At 49.4% G+C, this 22,894-nt stretch overlaps 1 protein-coding gene across 2 annotated transcripts; it reads right to left on the reverse strand.

The window, feature by feature from the left end:
- Positions 1-2,183: 2,183 nt before the first annotated feature.
- pmp22b (peripheral myelin protein 22b) lies at positions 2,184-15,976 on the reverse strand. 2 transcript variants are annotated; one of them, XM_023816958.2, is made up of 5 exons: positions 15,829-15,976; positions 8,207-8,297; positions 7,796-7,889; positions 3,931-4,071; positions 2,184-3,046 (listed from the first exon to the last, which is right to left on the reverse strand). In XM_023816958.2, the coding sequence occupies exons 2-5, from the start codon at positions 8,282-8,284 to the stop codon at positions 2,886-2,888; spliced, it is 474 nt and encodes a 157-aa protein (XP_023672726.1). In that variant the 5' UTR covers positions 8,285-8,297; positions 15,829-15,976; the 3' UTR covers positions 2,184-2,885. The 2 variants fall into 2 exon arrangements, with proteins under 2 accessions (XP_023672726.1, XP_023672725.1); XM_023816957.2 differs by lacking the exon at positions 15,829-15,976 and adding an exon at positions 9,275-9,527.
- Positions 15,977-22,894: the final 6,918 nt, after the last annotated feature.

The following is a 22,894-nucleotide window of genomic DNA, read 5'->3' on the forward strand; positions in this document are numbered from 1 at the left end:
GAGGTCATATTTTAGTAATCGTATTTACATGTAAATATGTCGTTATTTATCCATATAGCGCGCAGTGTAATTTTCCACAGTGCAAGTTAGATTTAATTAAGTCTAATTCATTCTTTTATCATATGAGTCGTTTCTGCTCAAACGTGGGGCAAAGATTCGAGCATCCCTGCTGAAAAAAGAAAAAAAAAAAACAGATAGAGCATCACACTTTCTGTGCCGGTCTATGCTGGTTAGTGCTGGTGTAGCTGGTGGCCCAGCATAGCTTCAAATGAAACTGGTCCACCACCAGTAAAACACTACACATGCTGCTGTAAGCGGCATGCATTATGCTGGTCAATATAAACCGTTTTTTTTTCCCAGCAAGGATGGACGGTAGGACCATGTCCCTACAGATTTTGTGGGAATATCATGCGTGTTTGAGGGAGGGGGGGGTTCAGGGCTGATTTGGTCTCTACCAGTGTTGAAACCAAACCTCCACCCTTGGCCCTGATGCACTATTTCACAAAACAGTGTTTGTGTTAATAATGTTTAGTAATCGTTACGGAGCCACTTTTGCTTTGGCAATGGCTTCAGAAGCGTCTCATGGGTATATGGGGGTTTTATGAGGCGTAGTGCTTTATTAACTGTCACCCGATGAAGTTTCGTAATCACAATAAACCACAGGGATGCCACGCGCGTAATTAACAGCAGTTTTTTTTTTATTGTTAGTTCACAAAAACCACCAGTTTTTGTATCTTTGGAGAGGAAGAGGTACAAAGTCTTCATCAGGGATTTGATCCCCTTCTGACATTACGACGGATTTGGCATCGTTAAGGTCACATGGTCCTTTAAATGGGCTGAGAAATGTTACTGTGCCGCATTTGCTCCCTGCCCCGTCCAAACTCCAGGGATTTTGGACCCAGATTATTCCCAGGATCCCACTCTAATGATGCAAGAGTAAGCCGCGAATTGCATGTTAACTGTGGGTTCTAACCACAGGACTGGGGAACCGGCTTGCTCCAGTCCCACGTCCGAACCAGGATGCACTTTCCTGTTGCATTTTTTTCCTACAGGTCATTCCATGTTATGCACAGTCCGGGCGGCCAGCCAGGCTTGGCAAACTGGAACTGCCATTCAGCGGCCTGACAGACCCCTTCGGAGGAACCATATCTATATTGCTGGCTGTCAGTGGCCAAGAAAGCACATCACAGATACCGGCACAAGGCAACGAGGCGCCGGGTACCGTGGACTGCAGCTTGTCGGCGTCTCGCCTCCTTTCTGCGACTTGCCTGCACCTTGGAGACGCGCTGATATGCGAATGACAAGCGGGAACGGGAACGTCCGACGGCAAAACCCGCGCAGATCAAACACACTCATGCGAGCAGAAAAATAAGGCTGAAAATCGGCACGCAATGCATACAGGGAGCACAAATTACATTATGCAGCAACGTTCATAGCACGGAATTAATGCAAACACGTACCCCGTTTGCATAATTACACAAAGCTCTCCAAACAGCAGAACTTTCCGCCAATTTAACCGGATCTGACTTTATTGTGCTGTTAAACACGTCCGTTCGCAGCAAGGCACAAACTCTGAAGCACATTTTTATCTCAGGCCCTAGGTGAACGGGCAGAGTCCGCAAAGGACAGTGGTGATTAAATTATTGCAGGATTCAATATCTGCATCAGTAATAATAATTTAAAAATAATTTTGTTTAGCTAATCTACTTTTATCTGAATACTGAAGACTTTAAGCGTAATTTTAACATCAAACCCGCATTTTTCAGTGTATTGGCGTTTTTTAAACTACCTGCTCTTATTAGAGGCAGATAAAATGTAAATATACACACGGTAACCAAGTAGCATCCAGGGCAACTTCTGAACATAGGAAATAAGTGAAAACGTGGTCTTTACAGGAGAGGAAGGGGAAACTACTAAAGGCAAAATTGTAACCCCCCCATCATACATACATACATACATACATGCATACCCACTCCTCAGCCAGGTCTATAAAACACTCAACTTTAAAAATCAGGGCATAGTCAATGAAAATTGCAATTCGATTAATACTGACATAGAAATTCACAATTAATCTGATGTATTTGCTGATCTGAGAATTTTTTTTTCTTTTAAATGGAGTTAAAAAAAATAAATAAAAGTAGCTAAAACCTTATTTCAATGCTTAGTTTAACTTACACATCAGGTTGACATTTTAAATGCTTTTATTAAAAAAGAACTTAAAGAAGCTTTAGTAGAATCCTTTATGTACAAAAGCGATTAGGGACGACTTTTCACTGAGGTCAGCTCCTGTCAATGGTCATTTCCTTCATGGTGTAAATCGTGTTATTTGTACTCTTACACTAAGGACACTCCATATTTGGGAATGGTAAATAACATAGCACCATCTTCTGAAAGGAACAATGTAAAATAAACCGCCGTATCACATACACAGGAAACAAGCGGCTTGCGCTCTCTCACACGTTAGTCGAGCAAATGCATATTATGCCGTTCCAATAAAACTAGATTTCTAGTTTATACATGCTGTGGTTAAAATACTTTTTTTTTTTTGGTAGTTTAGAGAAAATAGAAAAAAAAAACAAACAAAACAAAGGCTGGTTAATTCATCGTAACATTTTAGGCACTTAATTAAGGCTAAAGAAAGCTTATAATGGAACCTTTGTCAACAAAGCAAAACAACAGTCCTATGTACATGTTTGTAAAAAGTGTTATAAATAGGTTTTAAACCATAGATACTATATACATCTTCAAATTATAGCAGTATGTAATGTTTTACGTTGGTTTTTTTTTTCGTCTTGTGCTTCCCACCCCCACGCCTGTGGATAGTGGGGAATCCGTCTATGGGAGCAGTAGGGGGTGGGGTTAGGGGTGAGCGCCCCCCCCCCGCCTCATTCCCGCTTCCTCAGCACCACGTAGATCAGGCCGCTGAGCAGGGCCAGTGGAAACGCCACCCAAGCCAGAATGTACGCGAATCCAAATGAGTCGTTCTTGTGGACCCAATCCGAGCTCCTCACAGTGTAGATGGTGGCCCCGCTCATGACGAACAGGCCTGGGGGGGGGGATAAGGCAGGTCAGCAGCCGGATCTGGATCTCCAAGCTCAATTCCTGTGCGTGTTAAATCTCAGGCTGCACGTTTTTCTGTCCACCTTGGATTGATTCCACATTTTATGGAAGCCAAATGGTACTGTAAGCGGTATGTTTTTGTAAGAACTTTTCTCAATTAAACATAAAACAAACTGACTGGCTAGATAAGTCTTCACCCCCTTTGATTTGATACCCCTTTCTGCAGTCACATCAGCCTCCCCCCCCCCCAAGTCATTTCTGTCACGGAGTGCATCATGGAGATCCTGAAAGATGTGGGGGGGGGTTGCGCGGATGTTTCTGATGCTGTGCTCAGCGCCATCATTGTGGTCACCAGTTGTGTGACTCAGCACGATAGGACGCTGTGATCTGTAGGTCGGTGGTTTAAAACCCAGAATCAGCAGAGTGATGTCACCATTGGGCCCCTGAGTGAGGCCCTTGATCCCTAATTACTCCAGGGAGCGGCTGGCTCTGCTTTCATTTGTACGTCACTTCGGACTAAAGTGTTCGCTAAATAAATAAAATGCGAAATGTTCAGCTGACACATTATTGTGGGGACGGCGCATCGACCAGCATCTAACACTGCGCTGTTCCTCCGACCCCAAAAAACTCCAGTGGATTCTAAAGCTGGTTCATGACATCTTGGTGCTTTGTTTTTAAAAATCCAACATGAAAAGTAACTCAGTTTCAGAACAATCATCCTCTGTTCTAGGGAGATCCGATCCAGCGGGATTATGCATGCACCTCGTCCTTTACATGTGGGGGAGCTCCTCTGCTCCTTCAATACCTGCAAGTCCAAAGCCGCTACTGAATGGGGGGGGGGCTTGGGGGGGCGGCGTCGGCGATACTCACTGGCCAGGATCTGGAAGATTCCGGTGAGGAAGAAGCGCCCACCCTTCTGGAGGGTGAACAGCTGGCAGAAGAAGAGGAAGATGGACAGGAAGCTGAAGATGATGGCGAGGATCATGAGAGCTTGAACGGCTTGAATCCATTCTGCAAGAGAGATAAGGCGGGGCAGGGGGCGTGTCAGCGGCTGTGGGCGGGGCAGGGGGGCATGTCCGTGGCTGTGGGCGGGACAGAGGGGCGTGTCAGTGGTTGTGGGTGGGACAGGGGGCGTGTCAGTGGCTGTGGGCGGGGCAGGGGCGTGTCAGCGGCTGTGGGCGGGGCAGGGGCGTGTCAGCGGCTGTGGGCGGGGCTCAGTAGATATCATGCTTTATGGGTTTGCGTGCGTACCTCGTAAGCCTTGGTGACTCATTTTGGATCCATATACACAAAATCCACCTGAGAGGCAGATTTCAACAAGCAACACGTTCTGAAGGTTCCATACACGCCACTAATCACGGCTGTCAGTTCCAGTACGTCCAAGGATGTTCCTGCCCTGTGTCCCTTTGCCCAGTGAGAGCTACACCGTAACAGTCCCAGGAAAATGCCATACTGGGATGAGACTATGCTCCCAGTTTGCCTGCAAGCTGGAGGAGATTCTGAGCATGAAGGGGACACAGGAAGGAATGTTTAAAAAACGGGGCACGCCTATCTCATACACCGTGCTTCCCTCTCAGTTAACAGGAACGCCAGCGAGGTCAGCGAACGCCGTATCGCCACGTTTCCATGGACACGCCCCGTACACACTAGCGGCCTGTGTGCCGTGTGGCAGCTGGAGGTGTCATCGCTCCTCACAGACTCTGCCTCTTTCTCCAGTACCAGCCTGGAGCCCTGAAATCGCTCCTCACAGACCCTGCCTCTTCCTCCAGTACCAGCCTGGAGCCCTGAAATCGCTCCTCACAGACCCTGCCTCTTCCTCCAGTACCAGCCTGGAGCCCTGAAATCGCTCCTCACAGACTCTGCCTCTTCCTCCAGTACCAGCCTGGAGCCCTGAAATCGCTCCTCACAGACTCTGCCTCTTCCTCCAGTACCAGCCTGGAGCCCTGAAATCGCTCCTCACAGACCCTGCCTCTTCCTCCAGTACCAGCCTGGAGCCCTGAAATCGCTCCTCACAGACTCTGCCTCTTCCTCCAGTACCAGCCTGGAGCCCTGAAATCGCTCCTCACAGACTCTGCCTCTTCCTCCAGTACTAGCCTGGAGCCCTGAAATCGCTCCTCACAGACTCTGCCTCTTCCTCCAGTACCAGCCTGGAGCCCTGAAATCGCTCCTCACAGACTCTGCCTCTTCCTCCAGTACCAGCCTGGAGCCCTGAAATGGCACCGACATGCAGTCGCTTCCTGAAAAGCCTGTTCTGGGGATTCCTGTCATCACAGGAGCTCCACCACTCTCGCTCTCCCAGCTCTCCCTGTCCCGTTACATCGGTCTGCGGTGCTTTTTGGTTTCTACATTTCGGACCATTTTGTTCATGGCTGACAAACTCCCGACTGATGCCCAGTCACTAAGGAACTTACTCACTAGCCAGATGCATGTGGTCAAAACATGCGCTAGATGTCAAGTGAGATGACGAGTGACAGAATCTCGAAAAGCCGCCAGCTCATGTGACACGCTCCTGCCAATGAGGAACCCCCATCCGCAGGGTGACTCACCACGGCCATTCGCCGCACTGCCACAAACAGCCCCTGAGTGTGAGCTCACATTCTCTCTCTCAGTGTACGATTCATCTGTAGGTCTGGTCCTGCCTCACTGACCCTAAAAGCACTCGCTCACCGACACCTCAGTCACGGCAAACATCGACGTCCACTGGCCCCGTATCAAAACTGCCACTTGGGACAATTAATGACAGATGTCCAGCTCTGTAGGGTGCAGTGAGGTCAGGGCCTGGCAATAAATGTGCATTTAATTGACTCTAAAAAATACTGTGTTAATGAACAACACTTTTGTGTTGAAACCTTAACATACCGCCTGTGTTAAATGGATTAATATACTGGTTTTAGTAAAACAGACAAAAGTGTTGTGTTGTCCTTAACAAGTTGCTTGGTGTTATTTAGCACATCTGTTTTTAGAATGGGTAGAGAGAAGCCGCCGTATAAGATGTGTGAACCACAAGGATGAAGGGCCTTCGTGAAGATGAGGGTGGACCCAAAAGGAGTCTAATTTGTGCCCTTAAGAGGGTGAGAAGGTCCCACCCAGCATGAGATGAAATGACAGCCACATCCGCAATAAACTAAGTAAGAACCTAATCCAATTCCACAAATAACTCTGTTTAGACCTGTTAAAATCCATCAAATCGGATTTACCCATGAACAAACAACCGAGACGAGGCAGGTTTAGTGAAAAATCACGCAACGTACGAAAGCTTCGAGCAAACCACCAACAAGGAGCAAAAAAACACATGGAGATACGCCTACGTCTGTCAGCCCAGAGCAGACGCAGCGGCGATGGGCCCCCAGAACACGACACAGACCCTGCACCCGACCCGACCGGACTGCTGCAATCTACCCCCCCCCCCCAACACCTCGAGAATGGCACCGGTCCAGAACTTCCAGAAACCAAAAAGATCACAAAAATAAGGATCCACCCGAACAGGAAGCGAAGAGGCTGTCTGCTCGCTGGCCGCTTTCCTCGTGTGATGTTCTGAGAGCGAGAGGAAGCACTCGGGCTCAGGGAAAGGCGTCCCCCAGAATGCCACCCGTCGGTATCAGAGGAGATCAGCTGCCTTTGCCCCCCCCCCAAATGCAGGAAGGCTCCCCATGACATTTACATACTTTAACCATCTGTGAATATTATGTTCATTCATGCCAGCCAAACTGGCAGTGACAGAAGCCTCCTCCGCCACCCTGGGCGTGTCATGATGGCTGCGGCGCCAGTTTGGGCAGCAGGAGGTGCTGGCGCGCCCGTCATTTGCCAATCACAGCCTCTGGGGACGTAAGATGAGGTCAGCGCCAATGGGTCCAGCCAGACAGGTCCATGTGAGCGACTTCTGGGCCCGCAGTTCCCAAGACAGGCTGCCTCAGGGACGCCTGGGTCAATCCAGGCCGTTAGACACGACGGCAGAGAGACACGACATCGCATACTGACCAGGACAGCTATGGACAAACTATACAGACTACATCTCCCATGCTGCCTATCTACATTAATGCTCTCAAGAAGCTGAATGGCAACTAGAGTGTCTGTGGCTCTTGGCTAAACTATAATAAAAAAGATTAAATATTCACTCAATCCAAATGTCCTTGTGAAATGTAACAGTAACTTCTACTGAAATTCAGACAGCTTACCCCTGCATCATAACAAATGCAGTACACAATGTGCTTTAAATAATCTCAACTCCTGCAGAAACACTCTGCAATCCCAGCACAGCAAACTGATTACAAACATTGAAGCTGTTCTTCACGCTGAGCCTGCTTATTGGAGAAAATCTCTCTGTCCTTGTCGCACCTTCAGTGCCTTGCCTCTAGGCGGCAGCAGAGAGCCAGCAGCGTATACTGCAATGCCCGCTGCGAAGCGAACCCCCCGGAGGGGGGGCCAAAATCTTCCAAAGCTGTACGGGACCCTCGGACTTAACGCGCTCGTAGGCCAAGCCCCTGATGATCGCTACGCGGCCGGGAAAGACCAAATGTATGACGCATTAGAGAGGGAACCCAACGGCAGCGATCCAGCACGCGGAACACTTTTTGGGTCGGGCTGTGTGTGTTTTTTTTTTGTGGATGGGTGGGGAGGGGATGGGTGGAGGATTTGATTTGGCTCCGCTAGGCGGAGAAAGGAACCGATAGACGGCAATGACAAACGAGGCAGGGGCAGCATTTTTTTTTTTTGGGGGGGGGGGGGGATTACTCACCTCCTGCAGTGGCGGAGATGCAGTGAGTGCCGCCATTAGGCGTGGAGCAGTTCAACCACAGGTCCGAGCTGCCGGTGGGGTTCACGACCCAGGCCTTGGGGGCAAATGACACATATTTACATGCAACGGCAACATACTGTACGCTCCTAGCTTGCAGCGTATCTGAATGATCAGACCTCATAACAATGATTAACACTTTAGTAGCCAACACTCTAGAGGGAGGGGTCGAAGTAAACCCCACATTACTTTATATTGGCTTTTTTGCACTTCTAACGGTAAATCACCAAACATCAAATCTACCATCCGTCTTTCAGGTACTGTGCGGAATTTTTTAGTTAAAGGGCGTCCGACTGAATGCGCTGATATTTCCGTGTCATATTCGCTATAAACAAGATGACAGATAAAACTCACGCTGACGATGGTGGATATAAAGAGCAGCACCAGTGCGGCGAGGTGCAGGAGGATGATTCCCAGCAGTAGGAGCAGCATCTTTCAAGCCGATCTGGATGCAGTAGAAAAACAAGCAGGTTGAGAGCGGAGTTGGAGTCCAAAGGGTGTGTCGCCCCTCCCCCATGAACCAGTGTATTTCGACATGGGCACTTCGCAAACTTTGCCTACACACTGGAATGCTTATTTTATTTAAAAACGACAATAGGCGCAGTCTACCGAGTCCATTTACAGTTGTTTTGCTCATGTAAAACCCCATGTAGATATGGCATGTCAATTATTCTCCTGGGACCCCCGGAATCTAATGCTAGTATAAGTGAATTTCCAGTTATACATCTAAATAGAAAAACACGCAGGCGCCTGTGCATATTTTAATATATTTGTTCGAAAACAAAATTCCTCTTTCCGAGCTATTAAAATATATTACCGAAATTAGCTCTTTAAAATTATTGCGCTGATAACGTAAAAAACCAGACGAAGGCAACAAAAAAGAATTAAAAAGTCCGCTTTTTAACAAGCTGGTACTGTTACTCCTTTACAAAGCCAGCATTGAGCCGCTCCGGAGCCCCGGAGTTCCGCTCGCCGCGGCCCAGATTTACTTCCACCGGTCCCGCCGTCTGCTAAAATTAACCAGAACTGCCGCGCAAAACAGAGACGCCGTTTCTGCAAAAGTCTGGTCCGCCTTCGTGCGCCGTACGGCTGGTCACAACCGCGTGGAAGAAACCGCGACGAGCAGATTCAGAAACTTATAGTCATTGATCGTACACCGTTATTACACGTTATTTTAACGCCCATTTCTCCCTGTGATTACATCTGCTACAACATCTCAGCTCGGGCTGGTTTATTTAACTCCGCTATCAAACGCCTTATTATAAATAACTAAATCATCGCTGCAAAGTTTGCGCAAAGGCATCACAATAACTTAGTTTAAGTTATAACAATCCCGCTCCCATAACAAGCGTTTACTAAAAACATGGAATATACCATTCATATAAAAAAAAAAACGATTAGAGATTAATTTCTCCAACTTACTGAAGATTTCTGAAAACACGCTCCAAAAATCAGTGATAACTCAGCGGAATAGTGCAAAAAGTGAGCCAGCGATGATGGTGAACAGTCCAACGGCAGTGCCTGCGCTCCGAGCCGCTCCTCACTAGACGGGCGGCGCACAGCGCAGGGCAGTTATAAAGCGGCCCGTTATGGCGACCAACGCCCAGCGGGAGGCGCTGCGCCGGGGGTCGCCCTGCCCCGGCAGCCTGACACCCGGAGTGTCACCACGGCGTGGTCTGCAGACCGTCCTCATGGAAACAGACCCGTCAACGCCCCCCACCAGCACTTATGCATCACAGGAAAATAAATAAACCCTCGATTTAGGCTTGAAATGCCTGTAATTTGACGTCAGGCTGTTGCGAAACGTCTTTCCTGTTCCTGCGGTATTGTTTTTTTTTTTTTTTTTTTTTTTTTGAGTCTCGTGTTTGGTTACTGGATTGATCATATCAGATAAATATAGAACTGTGTAGAAATCATGTGCTCACTTTATTTGGAGACAATGTATAAAGGTAATCTACACTTTAATCATTTTATCTAGTGCCGGCGTCCCGCGGTGCTTCGAGCTGTTAGCAGTGTCCTTTACAGCTCGGCCCAGGTAACTGCATGGACCCCGTGTCTTCGTGCTGTCCCGGGGGAGGCGTAAATAAGCATGCGGGCGTGGTTTAGGGGAGGGGAGTGGGGGTGTAGCTGTTCGGAGCTGGAGGGCTGCCTGCATACCATGATAACCCACCCCAATGGTCCGACACTGGCAGCGGACAAGAGCTAGGACCTGTGAGGTATGGCTATCAAATCACACATCTAGTTTTTATAACCTAAACGCAACCTGCAGAACGCCGTCTGAAATCCTTATTTTAAACTAACAAAACGAGCTAAACATCCTGCCGCTTCCTCATTTTATTTCAACCCGATTTTTTATTTCTCCTTTTTCTTGGCTGATTGCACTGCGCTGTTTATTCCTGCCTCAGACGTCTCCCTGACAGTAACAGCTGCGCCCTGGTATTTACACACAGATGCCCTCTACCTTCATCCTGTCTGCGTTACGTGCTTAAATTCACACCCCTGGGCGTCGTTAGGTCCGATCCCTGGTGGCTATAACCCAAGCCCAGCCCCGAGTATGTTGCCCCCGATGCCAATCTTCCTTCGAAAACAAAAAAAGTCAGGCCCCGAGTTAAACTTTTTGGTGGTAAATTGCATTTGCTTAATTGATCGTTTCTGTGTACGATCTACGATCCCAGTGGAAGTTCCCCTCCGTGCCCTGGTTGGTCTGCACCCGCATTTCATCTTCTAATATGTATTCTTTGGTGAAGTGCTGGGAGGTGAATCAGCAAACTAGTGATCCCAGTGACAGTAGGCAAAGGGGCTGCTGTGGACGCGTATTGGCCTTCCTATATATGACCGTTTTGCCTTCTGTCCTGTATTATTGACTTAAGTAGCGATTAGCCCTTTGCAGGGGGCTCTTAATGTCATTCTCCAGCGACCGCTTTGAGATTTCTCATGGAGGTTAGAAAGCAAGGCAGCTTGCTTAGTTACTGGGAAAAAACGACTAACAAGCAGTGTTGTGCAAATTACTGAAAATTAGTAATTACAGTTACTAGTTACTTCATTCAAAAATAATGCTATTGTTTTAACAGTTACTGCATATTAAAGTAAATAGTTAGTAGGAAAAGTAACTTTTGTGTTACTTTAATTCTCGTATTAATGCATACCCAAAGAGCAGACCGGGACGTCGGTAAAAGATCGGAATGTCCTGAAATGCTCGCGTTCCATTTAGGCCTATTAACAACATTTAAATGATTACATACGCTATATGGTTTTAAACAGTAGGCCTACATGCGGGATATATGTATGTGTGCCTTCTGGGTCGTTATATTATTTTAGAGTTGCTGCTGTAACAGTGCGAGAAAATACAACTGTCTAATTGTATCTGTCATTGTACCCAATATCACCCATTCGTTGCAGGTCAGATGACATTAGATCACAATCAAGAAATTAGGGGAATGGGCTGCAAATTTCAGTACTTTTAATGGCGGTATTTCATTTGAAAAGGTAATTAGTTGCATTGCTCTGGCCAAAACTAGTGGAATTATAGTAACGCGTTACAACCAACACTGCTAACAGTTCAGTTTATCAGCAGTGGATTATACTGCTGAAGAAATGAGTATAGGTGTTCAGTAACAAACCATTTCACACAACAAATCTGCTTTAGGTACCTTATTAAAATATTAATTTAGCTAAACTGAACCCTCAATCCACTGAGACTAGGTAAGTAGTTATGGAAGATGGATGACGGAGTAAAAGGAAGCAGGGTTAGTATATTGGTCATTAAAGATTCACTTAGAGGTTGATGGTTCAGATCCCACTATGGATCTGCTGTGGTACCCTTGGTAGGTGCTTCACCTGAACTGTTCCAGCAAAAGTAGCCATGTAAGAAGGTCAGATTAAATGCTGCTTTGATATCAGAGAATATGGGAGAAGTTTTAAAGACATAGAAGGGTTAAGGTTAGATATTATACACTGTTTTCCAGTTTAGGGTTGCATTCCTATCACCTGAGGACACCCTGTACAGGACTGACCAAAGAAGAGAGGAACCATGAAGAATATTAATATATTTATATTTGTCACTTAGGGTAACTCCAACTGCTCCAGGGACCGTCTGACCCAGTTTTATCAATGTACCTCTCTTTGCATAAAAGCATCTGATAAATAAATAAATGTAAATAAATATATGTATATTTTATGAGGTGTGGAAAGTGGCTGTTAAGGAGGGTAAACAGGATGCTGTAGAGGTTCCAGAGGTAGTTTGGAGAGCAGTGATGTCCTCAGATGAGTTGGGAAGGTCATGTACTGTGAATATTAGTATATTGACTTGTGGATGGGGCTGTTATGTTAAAAGCAAACCCCCCCCCCCCCATTTGTGCCTCTGGTTCAACATTAAATGATGTACCTGCCTGGAAATGACAAAGAGCATCAGTTAAGAGCCACGTGGTTATGGGCTTTCATCCCTAGATGACTGCCACGGTGAGGGACTTCACAGTTGCTGCTGTGCATCCTCGCTGCATACCCTACTCTGTCTGCACCCGTTGTCCCCTCCACGCCCCGTTTTGTCTGCACCCGCTGTACCCTCCACGCCCCGTTTTGTCTGCATCCACTGTCTCCTCCACGCCCCGTTTTGTCTGCATCCACTGTCCCCTCCACGCCCCGTTTTGTCTGCATCCACTGTCCCCTCCATGCCCTGGTTTGTCTGCACCCGCTGTCTCCTCCACGCCCCGTTTTGTCTGCACCCGCTGTCCCCTCGACGCCATGGTTTGTCTGCACCCGCTGTCTCCTCCACACCCTGTTTTGTCTGCACCCGCTGTCCCCTCCATGCCCCGGTTTGTCTGCACCCACTGTCCCATCCATGCCCCGGTTTGTCTGCACCCGCTGTCTCCTCCACGCCCCGTTTTGTCTGCACCTGCTGTCCCCTCCACGCCCTGGTTTGTCTGCACCCATTGTCCCCTCCATGCCCTGGTTTGTCTGCACCTGCTGTCCCCTCCACACCCCGTTTTGTCTGCACCCGCTGTCCCCTCCACGCCCTGGTTTGTCTGCACCCGCTGTCCCCTCCACGCCCTGGTTTTTCTGCACCTGTTGCCCTGTCCATGGCCCGGTCTGTCTGCGCCCATTGTCCTTTCCGCGTCTGGGTCTGTTTGTGCCATGACAGGCAAAGCGGCCCAACAACAGGACCTGATAGGATTGGCTGGGGGTATGACAGTGGGGGCAAATCACAGGCTACGGGGCCCCTTATATGCTGATGTTTGTGAATGCCCTGGGGGGTGGGGGAGGAGTATGGCTGGTGATGTAACTGTGTTAAATTTACTCCATCAGAATGCCACCTGACCCCCTCGGCTCACCAAACCCCACCCCTCATCTAAAGCTACAGCTCTCCCCAGCTATACATCCCTGTTGGGGGAGGAGGTCACCGAATTTGGTGTGGGACTGAGGAACAGGCAGTCCCTCCCCCTCAACACACTGACCTTCCTCCCCTAATCAGCTATGAAGACCCCCCCCACTACACTGACATTGTGCCATTTATATCCACACCCACCCTAAATTTCACAGCGACACACTGATCTTATGTGAGTAGAGTCTATGGCAACAAAGGAGCTCTTTTCAGGAAGTTACACGCTCCAGTCTGATATAAATCAGTGCCTATGATATTTCAGTGGAAGTTATTTTGCTTTTTGACAATCCCTGAACAGCCAGTCCTCATCAAAGGGGGAGAGGGGAGGCTGAGGTCATTACTGGCCGTGCCTCCGTAACTGGGTGTGGCTGTTCATTTACGTCATATTAATACATGAAGCCAGTGGTCACCTTCGGGGTCCATGTGGAATCATTCAGCTGTTATCGCATTACTGTACTAATCACAGTCATTTACAGATTCAAGGTCAAGTCCTACAGTGGGGCAGTTTCCATCTCGAGGACTAACTTGCCCTCCACCAGATGGGGGCACTCTAACCATAATCTGGGTAACAAGTCACTGACAAGATGAGGGTGGAGTAAAAATCCGGTCCACTCCGTCATTTATATCTCAGAGTTACTATGGGTGGGGCATCCATGTGCTCTCTGATACAATCAGGCATGTTTACGCCCATGAAACAGACCCCAGCCCAGATGATTTCAGGTACATGTATCCGGGTCACGTCCCTGTCCAGCACTGAGGGCCCACAGGCTATGCTGTGGTGGCTCTCTAACGTGCGGCACGCGGTGCCGTGGTTGCAGGTGGGCTACGCAGTGGCGGCTCTCTAACGTGAGGCAAGCGGTGCCGTGGTTGCAGGTGGGCTACGCCGTGGCGGCTCTCTAACGTGCGGCACGCGATGCCGTGGTTGCAGGTGGGCTACGCCGTGGCGGCTCTCTAACGTGCGGCACGCGGTGCAGTGGTTGCAGGTGGGCTACGCCGTGGCGGCTCTCTAACGTGCGGCATGCGATGCCGTGGTTGCAGGTGGGCTACGCCGTGGCGGCTCTCTAACGTGCGTCACGCGGTGCAGTGGTTGCAGGTGGGCTACGCCGTGGCGGCTCTCTAACGTGCGTCACGCGGTGCAGTGGTTGCAGGTGGGCTACGCCGTGGCGGCTCTCTAACGTGAGGCAAGCGATGCCGTGGTTGCAGGTGGGCTACGCCGTTGCGGCTCTCTAACGTGAGGCAAGCGATGCCGTGGTTGCAGGTGGGCTACGCCGTTGCGGCTCTCTAACGTGCAGCATGCGGTGCAGTGGTTGCAGGTGGGCTACGCTGTGGCGGCTCTCTAACATGTGGCATGCGGTGCAGTGGTTGCAGGTGGGCTACGCCGTGCCGGCTCTCTAATGTGTGGCATGCAGTGAAGCGGTTGCAGCTGGGCTGCGCCATGCTGGCTCTCTAACGTGCGTCACGCGGTGCAGTGGTTGCAGGTGGGCTACGCCGTGGCGGCTCTCTAACGTGAGGCACGCGATGCCGTGGTTGCAGGTGGGCTACGCCATGGCGGCTCTCTAACGTGCAGCACGCGGTGCAGTGGTTGCAGGTGGGCTACGCCGTGCCGGCTCTCTAACGTGCGGCATGCGGTGCAGTGGTTGCAGGTGGGCTACGCCGTGGCGGCTCTCTAACGTGCGGCACGCGGTGCAGTGGTTGCAGGTGGGCTACGCCGTGCCGGCTCTCTAACGTGCGGCACGCGGTGCAGTGGTTGCAGGTGGGCTACGCCGTGGCGGCTCTCTAACGTGCGGCATGCGGTGCAGTGGTTGCAGGTGGGCTACGCCGTGGCGGCTCTCTAACGTGCGGCATGCGGTGCAGTGGTTGCAGGTGGGCTACGCCGTGGCGGCTCTCTAACGTGCGGCATGCGGTGCAGTGGTTGCAGGTGGGCTACGCCGTGGCGGCTCTCTAACGTGCGGCATGCGGTGCAGTGGTTGCAGGTGGGCTACGCCGTGCCGGCTCTCTAATGTGTGGCATGCAGTGAAGCGGTTGCAGCTGGGCTGCGCCATGCTGGCTCTCTAATGTGTGGCATGTGGCGCAGCAGTTGCAGATTTAAGACGGACTATCAGCACACAGTGCGCCCTTTTGTCGGGTGACTAAAGTGTGAAGCGCATATTTTGCAACGGACTTCTGCGTCTGTGACTAACATGCTGTAACAAAGAAGGGGAAGTGTGTGTTTGAATGTGTGGTGCTGCAGGTTAGGCCAGTTTTTCTGGGATCTGAAGGTTGCTGGTTCAAATCCTGTGGCTGGCCATCCGTTTTTATTGTTAGGCCCTTAAGCCTAATTGCTCCAGGAAATGGTTCACCTTCTTTTCCTAAAAAGTAGTGGGTAGATAAATCTGCTAAAGGCTTTTCAGTCACCCTACAGAGGCAGAGCAGAGAAAGGACCCTTCTGGGTGCGCAGTAGTTAAGGAACCAGCCCTGTGTTTGGACAACTGGTGCCAAACCTCAGCACCAGCATGCAACGTGATGACATGAAGGTGGCAGCGAGCACCATCGTCTGCGTTAAATAAGTCTAACCGTCAGTCACATGAAAGAGCCCGCAAAGGTAAATAAACACACTTACGTCAGAAAAGTGCTGAGTCGCAGAGCTACGTCTCCAGAAGGGCTCTGTGTGTGATCTGTCCAGCTGCTGGGGACGGAAGAGTTTCAGCCTGCCGGACGAGTGTGATCCCGTTGTCAACAGCAGCAAAGTGTCAGGCACAGGGGAGGGGCCAATCATATCTGTGGGTCCCAAGCCCCGCCCCTTCTCCCCTCTAACATGCCCACCCCCTGCCGCCTCCTGACACTTGCCTCTGAGACAGGCTGAGGCTGGCACCGCCCTTCTCAAAGCGCTGGCCATCCTGATGTGTGTGGGACATTGAGAAGGGGGGGGGGGGCACCCAGGCTATCTTTGGATGAGCGGGAATGCCAGGCTGAATCCTACACAGGAAGTCCTAACCCCCTCCCCCCACTCCCGGACGTGGCGCGCTTCTTGTGTGCGTGGATAAGCAACTGAGTCCTGGTCCCTGTCACTTGAACCTGCCAGAGAGTGTGTGGCTGCGGAGATAAACGCCTGTCAACAAGTTTTAATCACGTCTAAAGTGCAGACAGGCGGCAACAGGACGTAGCTGAGAAGAGCTCCCCCCCCCGGGCGCTCTGACGGGGGCATAGCACACATCCAGACAGGCCTTCAGTTATCCCATTCACTCCAGAGCAGGGCTCGTGACAAGCTCTTTACTGCCTGTAATTGTAATTGTAATTGCAATTGTAAATGACATACAGACAGTTTCTGGGGTGAGATGAGAAAATCCAGGCTGTGCTACTTTTTTATTCCACTCAGTGTGAAGTTCTACCCTCTGAAATATTGCAACTACTGTCACAATCTATTTTTGGTTGTAGCCTTCCTGATTCATTGCGCAAATGCCGTCTCACCAGCGTGTGAGTAACATGTGGGAACGCCGTGTCCAGCTGATTGTGACTGCCCCCCCCTCCTCCCCCCCCCCCCCCCCCCCCGTAACTCACACACCCATCTGTCCGCTCATTCCCCCTCGCATGTGCCCGTGTTTTCATCCATCTCCAGGGAGACCGCCTTGTAAATAAACATGGCAAGACCGAGGCAATAGCCCTGTGTCCCACAGCGTGAGTCAGTAGGGGGAAGCCGCATGCCTGTCTCCGCCCCCCCCCCCCCCCCCTCCAGCCCACACATAAACGAGGTGCTGACGGCCATCATGCTCTGTCACAGTCAAGTTGAGTTGGGAGGATCCTTTCAGGCTCATTTAGGTGGAGCTGAACTGGCAGTGAAAGGAGGCCTGACTGACATGAGCCACCTCCCTGCATGCATCCTGCACTGCATCTTCTGTGCTGCAGGGGGAGGTTGGCATAGCGGTTAAGGCATTAAACTTCTAATAAGGATTTTAGTTCAAATCCCTCGACCAGCTGTTACTTGTGAACAAAGGTGTTTGCTGTTTTACCAAACAAAGGGGTGTATGAATGGGTATGCCTCTAAATCAGGTCACAGTTTGCTTTCAGAGGCGGGGGTGTCAGTGAATCTCCTGGGGGGGGGCAGCTGCTGGCTCACTTTAACAGTAATGAAGAGAAATAATGGCACTAGATCCATTTAAGCACATGCCTTGGTTTGAAAGGGTCATGCAGCATTGAGCCTTGTTCCCATAGAAACATCTGTTTTGGCTGATAAACACCCCCTTCCGTAAACAACATATCAATGTAGGAGGTGTGTTTAACATGTTTATTTCTCTATTATTTCCCAAATAAATAGAAAATCCCTCCCTCATTCAGGCCACAGATCTGACTTAGGAGCTTATGTTCTTTGATTGTGTTTACAAACGTGACCCATAAGGTCTCCAGTGCTTTTTTTCCACGACTCCACTTAGAGCCCATTACGGCGGCCGATGGCGTCCCGAAAGATGCCGCCTTGTCTAGCAATTTTGCTGTGCACTCTGGGAAAATACATTTCAATAAAATTGAGATGCTGCCAAGAAAAACTCTTAGTTGCATATATGGAGGTGATGGAAGCATGAAGCGGAACTGTATTGATTTTTGTGGAAAAAAATGCACAATATTATGTTAAACAAAATTCTGTAAAGAGATTTTGCGTGGAACAAAGGATGATGTTTTATAGTTTAATCTGGCCTTCAGCCCAGATCCTCTGAGAATCCTCAGATCATCTTCAGAAAATGGATGTGAAGCAGACTGTGCTTATGATTCCGGGATGAAGCAGACTGTGCTTATGATTCCGGGATGAAGCAGACTGTGCTTATGATTCCGGGATGAAGCAGACTGTGCTTATGATTCCGGGATGAAGTAGACTGTGCTTTTGATTCCAGGATGAAACACACTGTGCTTATGATTCCGGGATGAAGTAGACTGTGCTTATGATTCCGGGATGAAACACTCTGTGCTTATGATTCCGGGATGAAGCAGACTGTGCTTATGATTCTGGGATGAAACACACTGTGCTTTTGATTCTGGGATAAAGCAGACTGTGCTTATGATTCCGGGATGAAGCAGACTGTGCTTATGATTCCGGGATGAAACACACTGTGCTTATGATCCTGGGATGAAGCAGACTGTGCTTTTGATTCTGGGATGAAACACATTGTGCTTATGATCCCGGGATGAAGCAGACTGTGCTTATGATTCCGGGATGAAGTAGACTGTGCTTATGATTCCGGGATGAAGCAGACTGTGCTTATGATCCCGGGATGAAACACACTGCGCTTCTGATTCCGGGATGAAGCAGACTGTGCTTATGATTCCGGGATGAAACACACTGTGCTTTTGATTCTGGGATAAAGTAGACTGTGCTTATGATTCCGGGATGAAGCAGACTCTGCTTATGATTCCGGGATGAAACATACTGTGCTTATGATCCTGGGATGAAGCAGACTGTGCTTATGATTCTGGGATGAAACACATTGTGCTTATGATCCCGGGATGAAGCAGACTGTGCTTATGATTCCGGGATGAAGTAGACTGTGCTTATGATTCCGGGATGAAGAAGACTGTGCTTATGATCCCGGGATGAAACACACTGTGCTTCTGATTCCGGGATGAAACAGACTGTGCTTCTGATTCCGGGATGAAGCAGACTGTGCTTATGATTCCGGGATGAAACACACTGTGCTTATGATTCCCTTAAGCACCAAGCCACTGCTTTTGGGGCAAAGGGGGCCCAGAGGTGCAGTGATTTTGGTCCATCCTGGTCCTCAGATTACAGGGTGCTGAGTGAGGTGTTTTGTGATCTTACAATGAGGAGCCTGTCCCTTTAAGTACTGAGAAAGGAATGTGCTTCATTTGGGATGGGGGTGGGCTCTCCCTTTCTAAGCAGAGTCTGGGGGTCTTGCTAAGACACAGCGCTGTTTAGAGAGCCAGGATGATGATCCACCACTTTGGGAGGGAAAATGGAAATGTAAACAGTGCTTTTACACTGTCAGGGAGGGGCAGTGAGTAACCTCAGCATTGTCCCCTCATTTCCACTGTGGCGTGACCTTGAGGAGCTGATGTGCTGGCATAGTGGCTCCCTTCCTGCTCTGCAGACCTCCAGCCTCACTCCTGACAGGTTTCCCCGAGGGACCGTCAGGAGAGGACCTCTGTTTATCATGCCTTCCCCGACTATTTATGGACCCCCCCTTTCTGGGTGGGCGATATGCCGTGCGGCGCTACATCTGAGACGGAAAACTCAAAGGTTATCGGGTTGGAATTCCTTGAAGACTCAGAATGCCAGGGCGCCTTTTGGAAGTAATGCAGGAAACACATGCTGCCGGACAGGAAGTACAGGGAACTCACAGATCCCATTAATCTCTAACAGTGTGTTTGAGCCGGACAGGAACTATGTCCTGCAACACAGCTCCCCCTTAAGAGGCACCTTCTGGCAGCCAAGCAGGTAGAATAGTTGTTAAAGTGCCAGACTCGTGAATGAAAGGCTCATGTCCAAGAAAAAGGGGTGGGACCACAGGGGCACTGGCTCCAGCTAAAAGTTGATTGGCCCCCAGAGTACTCGCTCGCCTGTCATTCACCAATTCAAAACATATCATTGGCTAACAATAAGGCTGGCTCCTCTGCATGATTTATGGCCCCCCACCTTAAAAAAAATCCTAGAATCGCCACTGACCCAGGGGTGCAAAATCTGAAGTGTCCCATCTGTAAAAATGGGTTGTTTTGGGAGGAAACTAGAAAGGAGAAATGAAGACTCAATACACAGTGTGTGTTTAAGACAGACAGACAAGCACCATGAGGTACCTTCAGGACGTCCATGATGGCCCCATGCAGTGTTAGACATGGGCACATTCCCGTGTGGCTGGATGAGCTCCTCATGTGAGAAGAAGATGGCCACCCCTCAGCGACCAAAGGGCCTACTTTTTTGTTTTCACCTGAACCTGCTTTTAAAGAAAAGCAAAATAGCAGGCCTTGTTAACACAGGATCAGTGTAAACAAAACGGTGCGTGTGTGTGTGTGTGTCTGTGTGTGCTTGCGCACAGCATCCTACCCAGGCTGCACAGGTTGCCAGAAGTGGACTCTTGTGCAGATGTGTTCACTCATGACTGAACCTTTCTCTCTGGGACACCCACTGATGTTCACCGCGTGACTGTGATTGTGACTCTGCCTGCCACATGAACACAGTGCCGTTACACACTGCTTTGCCAGCCCACCCAGCCTATCTGTGCTGCTGTGATGTGGACACTGAACATCTCTCTCTCTCTATCTCTCTCTCTCTCTCTCTCTCTCTCTCTCTCTCTCTTACACACACACAGTCCCTCCTGACCCCTTCACAGCCACAACTGCATTTGACTCCCCAAACAAATGTTTTCCATTGCATAAATTCAAGATTCAAGCTTCTTCTCCAGTTTCTAACTAAAGGTCAGATGGCTCAGCCACTGGTCTGGGACCACATGCTTCCCATGTCCTGGTCCAGTATTTCTGCTTAGTGTTACATTCAAGTTGACTATTACATTATTAGAGATGGTCCATCACTACATTTCTATCTCATCAACATAAACATTCATTCCCTGTAGCCACTTGTCCTGTGCAGGGTTCTGGGCCACTAACACACAGACCATTCACACCTACAATCTGGGAAAGCCAATTAACCTCAGCATTGTGACCTGTGAGGGAAACTCCATAGGGAGAACAGGCTAACTCCACACACATAGAATGGCAAAGGCTTGAACCCAGGTCTCCAGAAGTGAGAGGCAATTGTGCGAACCACAGCACCACCACGGCACCCGCAGAACACACCTAATCACTGTTATTACTATGGTTAGTCTGCAGAAAGCCTGTCTCTGCAGATTTGGACTGGAGAAATCACAATTCCTCAAGAAGTTTGACCGGGTGAGCTTGATTACGAAGCTGCGATCCAAGACGACCTCGTGAAAATGCTCAGTACCGAAGTGGAGAGCCGAGATGGGGGAGTCTCTCCCAGGCCTTGGACCGGGCTCCACAGCAGATGCAGGCGATTGGGAAATCAGTCTTTCCAGCCTGCACTCGCTTTCATAACAGCCTGTGATGTCAGCGACTGGAGCCTGTCCACGACAAACTGCTGGGAACGAGGTCTTTTAACAAGACAGAACTTTGTGAAAAGCGGCACGGACTCAGCCAGAAGGCAACCCATCGGGGAGATAAATTATGAACTGTACGCTAAGTGTTGGATAAGTGTCAATGCCTCCGTAGGAGCCATTGTTAATGAGCTCAGGTGTGATTAGCTGTCCTCCCAATCACTTATGAAGTTAATTATCCTTCATCCATTTCAACTGTAATGATTATGTAGTAGTTCGGAGTATTCAAATCCAAAAATTAATATAAAAAATACTTTCATCAGCTTTAAAGATGCCTTAGACATAGTACAGAGCATCATTAAGAAATTGAGTCGTTTTGGTAGTAGGGAAGTAGGGAACTAGGAGGAAGCTGATAAGAGCAGCCACTAAGAATCCGAGAGTTACCTATAAGGGGCGTTGTGTGGCTCAGCAGGCTAGGCCTCTATTCTTGTAAGCAGAAGGTCATTAGTTCAAATCCCAGGCCCAGCAGAGTAGCCCTCCCATCTGAATAAGCCGTTATGCTCAAAAAATGCTGCAGTGATACTTGATAAAAAGCTAATACTGCACTTTGGCCCCAACCTTTAATCTCTAGATGATAGAATATGTGAAAAGAGACATTTCAGTGTAGCTGTACTTCTTCAAATAAATCTTCTCTTCATTTAACCGAAGGAACTGCAGCCCATTTGGTCAAAGAACAGTCATTCTGTGCATATCACAGTATTGAAAGCTCTGCAGGAAGTCAAGAAGAAAACTTCTGTGCAACAAGGCCCAGAGCAAGGTCCATCTAGGGCGTGCAGCACAGTCTGGCAATTCCGAAGCCTTGTGGAACAACCAAGAACTCTTTGGCCTCAATGTGAAATATTATGTCTTATGAAAACAGCACAGTCCATCAGTCATGATCGCTGTCCCTGTTCAAAGCATTGGAGGTGCTTTCTTAATGGGGGGGGGGACCACGATGGTGCCAGAAATGGGCCTGCCACCCAAAGGCAATGAAACAGAAACTGTTCAATCCTGCAACCCAAATGAACAGCTGGACAGCAAATCGGCAAACGTCTGAGCCTGCTGGCGTGGACCAATCAGAACTCTGGCCTCAAACCAGCCGGAAATCTGTGGAATGACTGGATGGGGCAGTTCACCAACCATGATGCACAGAAAGGCTAAGGACGCCCTTTCCCCCCAGAGAATTCAGATCATTACCAGGGACAGTGTCTAGCACCTACTGCTAAGCAATTCTCCTCTACTGCCTACTCAGCATGTGCATGGCCAGCCTCATATACAGGCCACTCCCACCGTGGCCAGCCTGGTATACAGGCCACTCCCACCGTGGCCAGCCTGGTATACAGGCCACTCCCACCGTAGCCAGCCTGGTATACAGGCCACTCCCACCGTGGCCAGCCTGGTATACAGGCCACTCCCACCGTGGTCAGCCTGGTATACAGGCCACTCCCACCATCGCCAGCCTGGTATACAGGCCACTCCCACCGTGGCCAGCCTGGTATACAGGCCAGTCCCACTGTGTAGCTCACATATGGAAATGCTGGCTTATTTATTCGTTGACTCCTTGCAATACCACCTGCCACTTTACCACCAAGTGCACAG

This window comes from Paramormyrops kingsleyae, chromosome 5 (assembly GCF_048594095.1).
Source record: "Paramormyrops kingsleyae isolate MSU_618 chromosome 5, PKINGS_0.4, whole genome shotgun sequence".
NCBI lineage: Eukaryota > Metazoa > Chordata > Actinopteri > Osteoglossiformes > Mormyridae > Paramormyrops > Paramormyrops kingsleyae.